Here is a 15,000-nt window from a genome sequence, read left to right on the forward strand (position 1 = left end):
AGTTACAGGACAAAGCTATCCTAACTGAAATTGAAAACATAACTGCTAAACTGATAAATTAATTAAAAATAAGTAAATCATAATTCATTAATTGTTTTAATTAATCACTTTATTTATACATTTACATTGCATTCTGAGTCAAATTAAATGCAGATCTAGAGCTGTTGTAGAAGCACATTGATATAGACATTCCTAAGATATGTTTGTCCTATAAAATCAGACTTCAGATCATATTGAAACAAGTATGCAATTCACATGCATTACCGCTTACATCATTTTCTTCACACTCAATAACTTTTTAAAGATGATAATGTTCCTATTTCACTTACTTAGTACAGTGGTACACGCCAGAGTGGTATTTAAACAGTCTGAGCTAGACTCAGACTCATTCAAACTACAGGAGTTTTTTCTTTGTACTTACCTTTTAGGAACAAAAAAAAGATGTCAGTGTTTTTTCTAAAACACATAAATTAACTTAAAGCCTCCTGTAGAAGAAGAAGTTGTACTACTGTATTTAAAGAAACAAATATATTCTACAGAAGAATAGTTGGAATGAGTGCTGTATAGGAATGTACTGTTTTGGAATGCATTATGCAAACAAATAAAATTGGTCAACAACACATTTTCAGAAAATGTCTTTTGGTGCAAATTTAGGTGCAGTCACCTTGAAGCACAGCTTTTGCCTCCTCCATTCACGACACATAGGCCTACACTATGAAGTCAGTGCTCAAATCAGGGCTCCAGATTTGATGGAAGTTACACATCTGTTTGGTCTCCATGGTGTCAATTTCCACACAGGAAGGGAATTTTCATTTTTTGGTCCGAGCTGCATGAGAAACTCCACACAACGTCCCTGGAATGAGTTTGTACTAGCTAGCAAGCTAGCTAAGCCGAGTGCCTACATACCCCTCACATTTACTGTATTCCCTACATGTGCACAAGCCTTCAAACCCGACTTTACTGTGACTCAAAGACACACATGGTAGGTCTTATCTACAGCAGTTAATCGCTGGTCGATGCCATCCTTCCTCTTCCTCTCTTTTGCTTCCTCTTCGTCTTCCTTTCCTTTCACATGCTTCACTCACACTTGAACAATACTTAAACCACAATTTCATTTCTTAGACAGGAACTTCATCTTGTTGCCTGAAAAAGAGCATGACAAAACATTGAAGTTAGGTTCCAGAAAAACTAAACTTACCTATTGTTGAATAAGAGTTGTATTGCTACTTTATTGGCCACTATATCAAGCAGTGAAGCAGTCTGTTGTTGACAGTGAGAGCCAACAGTCTAATGGTTAAGTACAGACCAGCCGGTTTAACAAGAGGGAGAGAGGTTACCTAGTAGTCCTTTGAGGAACTTGTTGACAGCGCGTTGCTCACTGCCGGGGAGTGAATCCAGGTATTCCTGAGCCCTGACCTCAAACAGACCTGGACAAAAACACAAACAGACGATGATATTCATTCAGTGGTTTATTCTAGAAAAAAAATCTTCCTGTCAACAAATATTGTGGAACACCTCTTTAATGTGGTTTTGAGTATCGTAAAAATATTGAATATTTGGGTTTCAAACTTTAATACATTTTGCCAATCAAGATTGAAGTGGAGCTAAATTAAAAACATTCTCTTTTTTACTTTTAGAATGTAAATGTCCAGAATAAAGAGATGGCATAATCAAAATATGTGTATGTATTATAACACATCAATATCAGATATCGGACATATTTTCAAACAACAAACACGATTTTAAAATACTCATTTAAATATCACAGCTGTGATGTAATGAATCGGTCAGTCACGAGTCTTAAGCCCTTGTTTTCTTTCCATGCATGTGAACCCCTGGCTCCCCTATGACTTTACCTCTAAGGCCCTGTTTGCGTAGCTCCCTCTCCTGGACGAATCCGGCAAATGTCTGGGTCTCCATAAACACCTCCAGGAACCTCTTCAGGCTCTTGGAGGTCACGGCCTTGCGGAAGGGCTCGCGCTGGAACGACGAGACGGAGGAAGGCGAGGGCGAGGAGGGAGAAACGGCCGACTCGTCGTCCCGCTCCACGCCGCACATGAAGAGAGAGTAGTGGCCCACCATCTCCACGAAGAAGCGGACAAACGCCTCGGACACCACCGTGCTCAGGGAGCAAGAGTCTGTTCATCAGCAGAGAGAGAGAGAGATAGAGAGTGAGAGAGAGAGAGAGAGAGAGAGAGAGAGAGAGAGAGAGAGAGAGAGCAGAGAAAGAAAGAGAGCATAAGGACGTGGAATAGTTTTGCAGTCCAACCAAAGATTTAGTTGTAGTTTCACAGCCTTCAAAAATGATATGTATACATATAATCAACTCCCAGCAGATACAAAGTAATACTTAGTAATACTGGTTGACTCACCACTGGGGAGGTCTTCCTTGTCATTGGCCAGCTCCTTCCTCTTGTCCAACACATGCTCCAGGGCAGCCTGCAGCTTGTGTGGTAGGATGGAGTCCTCATCATCCAGCTGAGAGACGCACAGAGAACGGACCGGAGGTTGAGGCTTTTCATTCAAGTAGCTCACAATTCTGTCGTCTAGCCACCAACTTTCATACTAGTTGAAGTTGTCCTGTCGTCCAACTTGCCCACTGAGTGTTATTAGTTGCTACAAAAACTGCAAAATAAATGGTATTGACTATTTCAAATGTTCTTTTACATCATAAGATTATAAAATCTGGGCATTCTACCTGTCGCAGGAAACGGCTGTTGCAGAGGTCAACCACAAGAACCTGAGGGAGAGAAAGGAATACATAAAAAAAGAGACACAGGAAGCATCCATTGTCATATGAAGGCCAATGCTGCAGAGTGCACACATCGCCATGATCAACAATCAAAGGCCTCACCTCCTCTATGGGCAGGTCCTTGAGCCTGGGCAGCGAGCTGGACAGAAGCCCCACGATGAAGGGGGTAGGGGTGCACACAATGTCCAGCATGGAGGGGGGGAGCACGGGGATGTAGGTGTGCTGCCAGGTGAAGGGGTACAGTAGGGCCACCACTGCATGGCAGCACTGAGACAATGTGCTGGAAGAGGGACGAGAAAGGCAGAATGTTATTTAAGAAGAAATCCCATGTAATCCCAAGGGCTCAGTTCCATTAGTCATTCTATAGTCAATTCCTAAATCTCACGATCCTGTCCTTGCAGCCATAATACTATGTGCCAATACTTGGTAAAATAGAGAAGCAGTCTAAATCCGTTTTTAGACAATGCCAATACTTCCAGAACCAGTCAATGTCGCTTTAAATGATGCCAAAGCAGCTCAGCTTTCTCATTCCCCCCTGAACCAGTAACTACTACAGCTCGTATTCGTAAAGGAATTATAGTGAACGAGCGATAGAAAGTAGACATACAGGTAAAAAATATAGGAAAAGATCGTATATATAATATATTCATAATTTATACTCAGACTTGCCTAATATTTGAACAAATGTATATGTTATTGTAGTAAAATCTACAAAAATGTTTGTATGGTATCATTGTTATTACTGAGGAAATAACCTTTATAAACCATTAGAGGGCGCTAGCCACAAATAAACATAGCACAATTACTCCTCTAGGTTCGACTATGACTAAAGCACTTTTTCCACTATGATGAGAGTATTAAAATAATCTTGTGTAAATGCATCAAGTGTGTGTGTGTGTGGGATGAAAAAAATTTCACTGGCAAAAACAGAATCCAACCACACACTGTTACGTTAATTCCTTCCGTGCGTTTGCCTGTTCTCAGTTAATTAAGAAAAGGTGATCTTGCAAGCCAAGTTTCCACTCAATTGCAGATCACAACTCTGTTCTGCTTATTACGCCCCACTAGACAGCAGTAGCAGATCTAATACCACAACTACGTACGTACTAGTACCACGTAGGCTGCTGTGTACCCTTTACTTTTGCAGTGTATCAAACAGAACCAGGTATGTGTGCATGAATATACATCGACAGCATGTTGGAATGTGCAGGAGGGAGGAGGCATCATTTAATTAGCGAGCCATGTGTGGCAGGTGGGTGTGATTTGAAGGAAACTGGGCTACGCCTGCTGCTTCCACTTTGCCCGTGAGCCCTAGCAGACGCACCTCTACCACATTAAATAAGCACCACCAACTCGCTTGGCCTGAACCTCAACCCTCAGCGAGCCGGCGTGATTGTTAAACGTTTTACGGTGAGGTGTGGGTGTACCGACACGAACCAAAGCGCTTTTGGTTTGAGAGACAACCCTCTGTATTTATTTTTCTGTGGTCTGAGTTTTCCGGCGCCGTTTGTGACATCACTCCTGCGTGACGTCACTACCGACCTGAGTTTGTCGGCGGTGAAGATGACCCGGCGCTCCAGGAGCAGGGAGGCAAACACCCGGAGGAGGAGGCGCAGGCTCAGGGAGGAGAAGAGACACTCGAAGTCCACGTGCTCCAGCCGGGAGTCGGACGGCCGACATAGCTCTATCACCTGGAGAGAGAGAGATGGAGAGAGAGAGAGAGAGAGAGGGAGAGAGAGAGATGAGAGAGTGAGAGAGATGAGAGAAGGGGGAGAGAGAGAGAGAGAGATGGAGAGAGAGAGAGAGAGGGAGAGAGTGAGAGAGATGAGAGAAGGGGGAGAGAGAGAGAGAGAGAGAGAGAGAGATGGAGAGAGAGAGAGAGAGAGAGAGAGAGTGAGAGAGATGAGAGAAGGGGGAGAGAGAGAGAGAGAGAGAGAGAGAGATGGAGAGAGAGAGAGGGAGAGAGTGAGAGAGATGAGAGAAGGGGGAGAGAGAGAGAGAGAGAGAGAGATAGGAGAAGAGAGAGAGAAACAAACGAAAGGTCAGATGACTACAGTTCAAAATGGTCTGATAAACACACACACATACACACACACACACACACTCACAAGCACAACTCTAACCTCACTAAAAAGATTAATAGAAATACAAATAAATCCATTCGTTCCGTTCAACATGGAGTAGTGTAGGAGTGTAACCAGCGATAGGAGACCTCGCTGTCCTCCCTAACAGAGGCCTTTACTGTACACCCACTAGAGGTGGTGTACTCTAGCACCAGAATCAGAGCGTGACACCCTCTCTCCCCCAGTCCCGCACCTCGGTCCCAGAGCCGGGCAGGAAGTTCTTGACAGTGATGGTCCGTCCCGGAGCAGGGAAGGGGGCTTCCATGATGCCCCGCATGAAGGGCTGGACCAGGGCTGGGGAGATGGCTCGCCGCTTCTCCACCTCGTCCAGGATCTGGAGGGAGAAGAACAGAAGAACCAGCATCAGAAAATAAACAAGTATGAGTTCAAACTCCATGAAGGAACGGGGGTACGATCTGGACACTGCACGGTGCACGCACAAAACAGTACAATGGCCTTTAGCTCTGTCTCCTTAGTTTAGTCTTTGCAGTATAAGTATAATTCTCGTAATTGTTAATCATGTTTGTATCCTTCAGTCTAGCTGTGTTTATGAAAGCTGCTTGTTGTTTATTCCTGTTTCCCTTTTCAAAAATGTCTGCTGACATGTCTGCTACACATATGTGGCTTGTAGATCTTGGCCTATTTTGTATTTTGCGTTATTTACCAACAGCTAGCTGTCTAGTACTCCAGAATCCATAAAATTAAAAAGCCTCTTATGTTTGAATGAGAACCAGACCCATCAATGTAATAATATTGATGTTAATAGTTAATCTTTTTTTTTAGGTGGCTTTTACTCAGCGATGTCGTCATGCTAGTTTGTACTTTGCAGCAGATGTGTGAACACACACACACACACACACACACACACACACACACACACACACACACACGTACACGTACACACAGACACACACACATATATAAACCTGTCGCTCATTAAAGGGTTCCTATGGGGCTGCGCTAACCACACAAGCTGAAGTTCACATGTGTAAAAAGCAGAGTTAGAGGCGTTGAGTGAAAAAACGGACCACTTTCACCACTGTGTGGGCGGGGCTTAACAATGGCACCCTAGGAAGGTGCTGTTTTTATGTGCCAGTCCATTCTCTCTCCGTGTGTGTGGTTGTGTGTGTGTGTGTGTGTGTGTGTGTGTGTGTGTGTGTGTGTGTGTTTATGTGTGTTCTTGTGTGGGTTTGTTTGTAAATGTGTGTGTGTGTGTGTGTGTGTGTGTGCGTGTATGTGGGTTTGTTTGTTAGTAGGTGTGTGTGTGTGTGTGTGTGTGTGTGTGTGTGCGTGTGTGCGTGTGTGTGTGTGTGTGTGTGTGGGTTTGTGTGTGTGTGTGTGTGTGTGGGTGTGGGAGTGGGTGTTTGTGAACGGTATTATTATACACCCCTCCACATTTTCACGTGCAATGTCGAGTGAAGCCTTAGCTGGTGGCCAATAAGAGGGATTTTGTGTCATGTTTTTGTATGTGCTGTACAAACATCTGAATGAAAGAAATGCAATGTCCACAGCACTGCTTAAGCTCCCATATTAATTGAATAAAAAATTCACAGCAACGTTTCGACCCTATTGGGTCTTCTTCAGGCAAATGCTGTACAAACATCTGCACACGTAGACATAGTTACACGCCGTGCATGTGCTGCTGTGACCTACCTTGGAGAAGAGGTCGAAGCATCCCAGCCGGCTGACAATACAGTAGACCTCCGGAAGTCTCCGTCCTTTACCGCTGGGCTGTGAACCGCCAACAGGAAACAGTCACCACAACGCCACACCACATCACAAGACTGTACACATCCTAAAATATATATAAATACTCCAAGGTTAGCATGCCGGAAATATCAAGGACTTCATTTGATAAATGCCCTTGAATAACTGGTGTATTGAACTAAGAAGGTTTATTTACAAAGTGCATGTCATGCAAATATACTGTAACCTTACGGCCAACACCGACAAAGAGAATTAGATGAGAAAAAAAGTCAAACTTATATTGTTACAAATTGGACAAAGGAGTCCGCCATCTTGTTTGCCTACCAGTAAACGCCGACAGTACCCGAACCGCCTGCTTCCGTCCTCGCCAGTCAGAACAAACGAGAACGTTTCACTGGAGGGGTAAAAATAGACAAATAAGGACAGGCTGCAGACATGTATATTGTAATTTCAGTTTCATAATCTAAACTGGTGTGGCGTGGGCTGTTTATCTGTAAACCAAAAATGCAACACGCACGGCTGGATTTCACCAGCTTGTGAAATCCCGCTGGCTTAGAATTGTTCTGAACCGTGACCGCACTTCACACTTGAAAAAGAATCACACTAGGGGCAGGCTCTCCCAGCTAATACACCCAGACAAAGGCTGCTTTAGTTCAGGCTGACAGGTACTCACTGACCGTGATCAACCCCTGGGTGACTGAGCGAGACCTACCTGGCCCGCAGGTGTGTGTTAGAGGGGCCAGCTTAGCGTGTGCCAACAACATTCCTATGGTCGCTGTCGGCACATCAAACATTTACAACCAGGTAATTATTACCTGCCACTCTCGAGAAACACATCATCACTTCTCAGAGACTAGGCTAGGACACTGTAATAGCTGTAGCTAGTTAGCTCCTAGCGGCGGGATCATAGCGAACCGTACGTTGTGGACGTTGTCATAGCAAAACCAGGTGTAAGGTGCTACGTCCGCTGTGTGCCTACCCTGTAATCATTCCCATATATTTAAACAGAGTCAGTGCAGTTATGCAGTCGTTTAACAAGGTAATTTAGAGTTTTCAATGTCGGCTTTTCAACTCTTGCTAAAAGCCGTCTTATGGGGGGGCTATTAGTGCGCAGCCCGTGTTTAAACCTGTGTCTCTTGACATCTAGCGACTGGAAGTTTCTGCCAGTTTCTGAAACTATCCTTTGGTTTCAAACATTGGGCTGCTGACCTGGGGAAGTTGTCGATGGGCGCCCAGTCTTTGGCGTCTGGGAAACAGAACTGAGGGATGACCTTCAACTGATCCTCCGTCTCGCGCATGAACTTGAAGCTCCGCTCCAGCTGGATGACAAACAAGACAACAATTGACATTAATAGTCATTATTTTCATAATTTGTTTTAGATGTTAAAGTTAGTAGTTGTGGTTCATACATGTCATCACAAGGGCTAGATGGTACCCCATACTTGCTTAAAGGGTTAGGGGCTAGAGGGTACCCCATACCTGCTACAGGACATCTTGCCCAAGGTTGCTTTTACATCAGAGTGCCAACATGGGGGGATCGAACCCAGTACCTTTCGGCTGGGAGTCGGGCACCCAAGCCACAACACTACCCCCCTGCCCAGTGCGGCCTCACCTTGAGGGGGAACTGCTGAGTGACTTCAGGGAGGTAGGGGACGCCGGCCTTGGTCTTGTGGAGAGCCACCACGATGAAGTACTCAAAGAGCTTCCTCTCCTGCAGGTCCATGAGGTCCCGCTCCAGGGTACGGTACCGCCCCGTCTGCCTCAGCATGGACTGGACCGACACCAGCCGCTGGCTGTGGGCTGGCAACAAAAAGACATAGATATATGATATAGGATATAATTATAATTCTCACATGTAGACCTGCCTCCTTGAAGACAACTTTAAATGCAGGCTTTCAGTTGAATGCTCAATGAACTCTGCTTGGCTCTCTTGTTTTTCATAATGTGCAAGTGAATAAAGTGTTTCAACATAAGCCTATAGATTTTTTATGTTGTTAAAGAAAACTGCATAGAAAGTATAGAGTAAAGAAGTCTTCTCTGATGAATTATCACGGTCATTTTATGATTGAGCATAGTACGTTTGTTACATACTGCATCTTTCATATCAATCGATGATGCAAGTAATTCCAAATACTTTACCTTTTAGTTTCTCCTCCGTGTCACTTTCCGACTCGCTGTTCTCATCTGTCAGTGTGTGAGAAAACAAAGAGTTAAAACAATTAGGAACAAAACAGGCCACGGGAAATTAGAAGACTGAAGAGTGCAAGGTATTCATTGCAGTGCATTTGGTGTTGCATCACATGCTAGCTGGTCACCCGGAAAAATCCACAAACTCTGTGCAGATGGTGAGGTAAATACAACTAACTATTAAACTTAGAGATGAATGCTGTTGTTAAGCATGCATCCATAGTTTGTAAATTAACTATAACCGCCAAACCAAAAAAAAACTAAACTAAACAATATACGTATTAGAGAGACCACCATGAAGGAGGAAGCTGAGGGTTGTGGTTACCGTTGACTGGTCTGACCACCGTGGACTGGTCTAACCAGAGGGCCTTACCTCTGCCGGAGCTGGACTCTGTGGACTGTGACACCTTCTTCATGCGTTTCTTTCCTCGCCGTGCCTCAAAGATTGTATTTATCCTCACCACCATCTGTAGGAAGCCACAGAGAAGCAAAGAAGATACTAGGAATTCAATACACCATGAATCAAAGCTCTAAACTCTAGAAGCAGGAAATGAATCAAAAAGGTCACGTCAAAGTATTTTATATGCAAAACATTCCTAATCCCCCCCCCCCCCCCCCCCCCCCCCCCCGCTCCAGAGACTGAACCCAAAAATCCCCTCAAATCAGGCAGATCTCTACTTCGCTAACCTTGGGTATTTTCCTCCGTCTGCGGTTGTGGGGGTCTCCGGAGAGACAGGGGGTGTCGTCCGGGCTGCTGGGGGTGGAGGGGGGGCTGACGCGGAAGGGAGACGCCGGGCCCGCGTCCCGTCCGTCACGCGCGCCCTTGCGGAGTTCCAGGAGCTTGAGGCTGCGGCGCTCCGAGGTCTGTCTGAAGAAGCCCGGCTTGGAGGAGACCTGGAGGAGGAATGGGAAGACAGAGCCCTGGTACCGCCTTCTTCCATTCAGTGGGACTGGTGAGTATTGTTGACTGACGCTATTGGTTCGACCGTGACCATGTATTTAGGTGCCTTCCGACGGTATTGCGCGGTAATGTTATCTAATTAAATCCATTGTGGTATTGTTGGGTCGGGGCGCTCCATGTGTGCGACCCGAAGCAGTCTGGCCGGCGCTTTGTAGCACCACTCAGGAAAACAAAGCGTTGCTCAAAGTCTTTCATCCCGTCTGCTGTCAGGCTGTTAAACCTCGACAGTAGTCTTTGGAAATGGACATTTGTAACAGTTTGTTGCTTGGGTATCATTGTCTCAAACTTATTTATTATTTATTTAATTATTTGGATCATTGGTCTTAAAATTCGAACTGCATACTCCTTGCCCAGCCCATCGTGTTCTCTCTGATGTACTCCTGTGTCTTGTCTCTTGTCTGTGTGTACATTTTTGTTTAGTCTGTGGACTGCTGAATTGAATTGCCCTCCGGGGTAAATAAAGTTGTTTGAATTGAATTGAATTGACGTTATTAACTGCCAATAATGTGACTCATCCAAGCTTGCATTCCCTCTCACCTGAACAAAAAAGTGAATGCATATATTTTGTTCTTAATTCTCTACTGTAAGTGACTGTTAATCCGCTGTCTGCTGTACTGTATTTCACGGCATCTATATGTATTCCACACCAAAGGCTTGGGGGGGGGTCATGGAGTCTGCCTCGTACCTTAGTGGACGCGTCCTGGAGTCTGCCTCGTACTTTAGTGGGCGCGTCGGGGGGAGGGGACGACGGAGCAGGGGAGGCACACTTGCTTCCAGGGCAGCTGCTCTCCAGCTCGATGTCTTCATAGGGGTTCTCCTTGAAGGGAGGATCTGCAGGGAGGACACACACACACACACACACACACACACACACACACACGCACGTCACTCACGGCAGTCTGACAAACCTCTGTGCTGCTCGCTGTCTAGTTATTCTGCAGAGGCTTTTATCCGGAGCGACTTGCAGTGGATTCTGATACGGGTCGTTACAAGAAGCGGGTAAGGGTTTGGGCTCTTGCTCGAGGATTAACTAAGGACAGTAGGGCATCGAACCCTGTGCCTTGGGGGGGCTACACTACACTGTTATGTGACCTTGTGCTCTCGATGAGGAAACAGTCCTTGGGGTAGGTGCTCTAGCCATGTGCTCATACCTCCAGAGGACGGTCAGAGGTTAAATATTATCATATTCCCCTGGCTGAGGTGTTACACATCGCTTCAGGCGAAAAAACAAATCCTCGACCTCCACCGATCATATTTACTGAGAAGATAGAATGTGAAGGAGGCCCTGCTCTCTCTCTCTCTCTCTCTCTCTCTCGCTCTCTTTCTCTCTCAACCTCTCTCTTGCTCAACCCCTCTTCTGTCACATTCTTGATACTTCTCACTCTTCCTCTCTCTCTACCCTTCTCTCCTGTCATCCTTACACTCTCTCTCTCGCTCTCTCTCTCTCTCTCTCTCCCAGTCTCTCTCTCGTCTTGTTTTTCTCCAGCTTATCCAACATCTCCGTTCCGCATGTCTCTCTCTCCCGCTCTCCTCGTGCAGCCATCAAGCCATCCGCCAGATGTGGCCTGTGGGAGTACGCAGCGGCGGGGAGACGAGGACATCTCGTTCTGCTGCCTCTCTCCTCCGCAAGAGGAAAAACAAGAGGATCCAACTGCCGAGTGACAACCTCATCTCTGTCCGGCGGGGGGCGGGGGTGTGCACTTGAGCCTTCGACGCTCCACCAACCCCGTTGACAGGTTTAAGTGGCGAAAACACAAACACACACACACGCACACACACGTGCGCGTGCGCACGCACGCTCGCTCGCTTCCCACGTGTCAATACGTGTCGGCCGGGGAGACAAATTCCCTCCTCTCCACTCTACAGTTGAAATAACTCCCTGAATGTGATGATTGTGTCTGTTTGGAAACGGTCCCGGTGTGGGAGGCGATGGGAGCTGACACGTCATGTGCAGCTTAAGACCAGAGCCAAGCATCTGTCATCACACTCATCGTCCACTACTGTCCGTCGCGTACAATCTGTTACTAACCAAACTCGGTGCTGTGTCTGCCACCGTCGCCACTGCACTGTCACGGCCCTATTGTTGTTGCTGTTGTTGTTGTTGTTGTTGTTTTGCTGTTACCTCAAAAGGCCTCTAGACCTCAAGCCACTTTGAGGTTCAAGGCCCCTGGGGAGATTTGTTAAAGCTTCTCCCGACTGTCGAGTGCGTATTCCCAGCAACACGACTGCAGAGGTTACGATACCATATATTACGGCGAGGAATGACAATAGGAGGACTATGTCTGCATCGCAGACATAATGAAATATAGTTATCTCAGTGTCGTTATGTCATACGCTCCTATTCTCGGGCTTGATATTCAGGACTCAGCTGCTTCGGGGTGGGGGGAAAAAATGATGAAGGATCAAAAAAAACATGGCCGTAAAAAAACAACAAGGGAGATGCTGCCAGCGGTGAAGGTGAAAGCAACTCATCTGCTCCAGGCTCAGCCGGTGGGGGGGGTGGGGGGGGGGGTCCCGCTCACAGTGCAGATATTACAGGATGCGTAAAGGGGGGGGGGGGCAGCCTGGAGCTCTGCAGGGGTAGCCATAACAGCACACACAATAAGGGTAGGGTGGGAGGTCATGTTGTTGGCTATCGTTCCCGTATGAAAGAGATGGGCCGGCATGACTTTAACATAATAAGTAAGAACAATAAATAGTGAGGGGGATGAGGCCGGCGTGACCTCGCTGTTACCTGGCGTTGGCGATCAGGGTGAACTGAGTGACACACGGCATCAGGTATACATATATATATATATATATAAAGTATTTAAAAATAGCGTTGTACATAATATCCTTAAATGGTAAAGATGTATGGTGGAAAATGTATGTATTTTGACAACACTAAAACACAATCATTTGGGGAATGGGGGAGCTGAGTCTATGAGTCAGGGTGTTTGAACTCCCACTTGAAAGGGTTCTCGGTTCGATCCCCAATGCCTGCAGTTCACCTGTAGGCCCAGGAGCAAGAAGCCTAAACACTTACCTGTACCTTAACCACATATTTCTCAACGTAATACTAATTCCCTGTAAGTCACCTTAGGATAAAAGCGTCTGCTAAATAACAAGTCATTATTGAATCACCATACAGTACTGAATGACAACTGTCCACCTTTTGACATGCAATGCCAAATTGATAGCTCCTTTGGAGAAAGGAGAAGGTGGGAAGACACATTTACAGCACATTTGAACACAGGTGAAAGGGGTCAGGGAACGCGCTGTACCTAGGATGTCCTCGTAGACGTTTTCCTCTGATAAAGTGCGGTTGAGGCCCAGTCTGGACTGGGCGTACCAGTCCACCCTGCAGCCTTCTGAAGAGCATTGGAGCAGGTCTTCAAACTCATAGGACTTCCTGTTGGGCAGACATACATGGTCGTTAGAAGACGGAGGGACGGACCCCCCCGGAGGGACTTTTAATATGCTTGGGACACGCATGAGTGTGTTTTTAAAATGGGCATGTGATGACAAGAGGGGGAGAGAGAGAGAGAGAGAGAGAGAGAGAGAGAGAGAGAGAGAGAGAGAGAGAGAGAGAGAGAGAGAGAGAGAGAAAGTGTGTGTATGTGTGCATGAGTGTGTTTTTAACTCAGTATATGTACATGTCATGAAATGTGTGTACGCCTTTGTGTGTATGTGTGCTTTGTGGGTGTGTGTGTTCACGCTGTGTGTGTGTGTGTGTGTGCATAGGCTGTGTGTGTGTGTGTGTGTGTGTGTGTGTGTGTGTGTGTGTGTGTGTGTGTGTGTGTGTGTGTGTGTGTGAATGTGTGTGTGTGTGTGTGCGTGTGTGTGTGTACGTGCCTGCTCGTGTATGTGTTGATTCCTTAGAATGCTAGACATGTCTGTCTCTGGCAGAAAGGCATTCCTTCAGGCCAGTTCTAAATAAGCAGTCATGGTTTTTACACTGACAACCAGTCTAGCCCAGCAACACCAATAAAAGTGTTGTGTCTTCATCACATGCAGTCTCTCTCATACACACACACACACACAAGCTAATAAGAGAGAGAGAGAGAGAGCTTGAGAGAGAGTGGGAAAGAGAGAGAGACACACAGAGTCAGAGACAGGGAGAGAGAGGCAAAGAGAAAATCTGGCCCAACCAAAGGGCCTTCAACTCTACATCTGAGCATCCTGAGACCTCCACATATGGTATGGAGCGTACCAGAGCCAGGCCAAGTTCTGGACAGGAATGTAGACCACTAGAGAAGGCAAACAATGAACATTCTCCAAAAACTGCAGAGTCCACAGTTCTGGTTTTCCACCGATTATTCAGACCCTTTGATTAAAACCATCTGAAGTCAACTTCCACTTATCATGCCATTCCCAAAAATGAATCAGCTCTTTCAGAGGTATGTTTGAGATCATTGATAATGAGATGCTGGGGAAGAATATTCATTGTGCAACTGCTGGTCATCTCCAAGAGTTTGGAACGATCCTGTTCGCGTGGAGAGCTAGTGGGGCTGGTCTACCTTTGTTTATTGTCACTCGGATGTCAAAGGATATCAATCCTTTATATCCTTTTCATTCTACTCACTTTTGTATATTTCAATGTGATGTATGTGCTTTATTTCTGTGGTAAGGTGGGTCTGAAGTCTGTCATAAGTTCCTAATGTATTTAGATTGTTATTATAATTCATATTGTTATTATTTCTTGCATTATTATTAACCATATAATTGTGTTTTATTGTTGTTATTATTGTTGTTATTATTATAATTATGTTATTAGAATATTATTATGATATACTTTTTTTTCAATAATATTATTATTATTATTCATACGCGTCCGTTCACAGAAGACCTTGACTCAGACTCGGTAATGAGTCAGCCCACTGTAGTGTGTAGCGCTGTTTCCCTGGCATGAGTGATGTGGTGTTTAGTTAGTTGATTTCCACATTCTCCAGGTCCGAAGCGATGAAGTCATCCTGTAGGATATTTAGAACCAGGGTGATGTCACCACCGCTGTGGATTCACTGCAGATGTGAGCGAGACGGTGTGTTTTTCACCGTACGCATACTTTTAGGGGGGGAGGGGAGGGGAAAGCTTGACCTCTTTTTAAACAACTGCAACAGCCACTGCGCATGGCTTGTGTGTCTCTGTTCTTCTCAACGTGAGCTGGGTAAGACCGGACAGAGCGGCTTGAGGTGGACTCATAACACACGTTGAGCGGTTATGGTTCATGCACTCAGATACAACCAAAGAGATAGAGCCGGAAATGACGTCACCTGGGACTACAATCCGGA

The 15,000-nt window shown here is 45.8% G+C and overlaps 1 protein-coding gene across 1 annotated transcript in view; it reads right to left on the reverse strand.

Annotated features, from left to right (window-relative positions):
• Positions 1-367: 367 nt before the first annotated feature.
• The window catches only part of LOC311357583 (DENN domain-containing protein 2A), a gene marked incomplete at its 5' end in the record, with an annotated part of 18,871 nt that continues 4,238 nt past the window's right edge, over positions 368-15,000 (reverse strand). The window contains 17 exons of the mRNA XM_084477568.1: positions 368-1,143; positions 1,338-1,427; positions 1,857-2,138; positions 2,373-2,478; positions 2,699-2,740; positions 2,855-3,032; positions 4,295-4,443; positions 5,069-5,209; positions 6,529-6,606; positions 6,907-6,976; positions 7,792-7,901; positions 8,195-8,382; positions 8,722-8,766; positions 9,143-9,236; positions 9,457-9,663; positions 10,416-10,561; positions 12,994-13,121. Coding sequence (XP_084333694.1) covers positions 1,112-1,143; positions 1,338-1,427; positions 1,857-2,138; positions 2,373-2,478; positions 2,699-2,740; positions 2,855-3,032; positions 4,295-4,443; positions 5,069-5,209; positions 6,529-6,606; positions 6,907-6,976; positions 7,792-7,901; positions 8,195-8,382; positions 8,722-8,766; positions 9,143-9,236; positions 9,457-9,663; positions 10,416-10,561; positions 12,994-13,121 — 2,086 coding nt within the window. The 3' untranslated portion in view covers positions 368-1,111. The remainder of the gene's footprint in view (positions 1,144-1,337; positions 1,428-1,856; positions 2,139-2,372; positions 2,479-2,698; positions 2,741-2,854; positions 3,033-4,294; positions 4,444-5,068; positions 5,210-6,528; positions 6,607-6,906; positions 6,977-7,791; positions 7,902-8,194; positions 8,383-8,721; positions 8,767-9,142; positions 9,237-9,456; positions 9,664-10,415; positions 10,562-12,993; positions 13,122-15,000) is intronic.

The sequence above is a fragment of the Micromesistius poutassou genome (assembly GCF_964030765.1).
Source record: "Micromesistius poutassou genome assembly, chromosome: 13".
In the NCBI taxonomy this organism is placed as follows: Eukaryota; Metazoa; Chordata; class Actinopteri; order Gadiformes; family Gadidae; genus Micromesistius; species Micromesistius poutassou.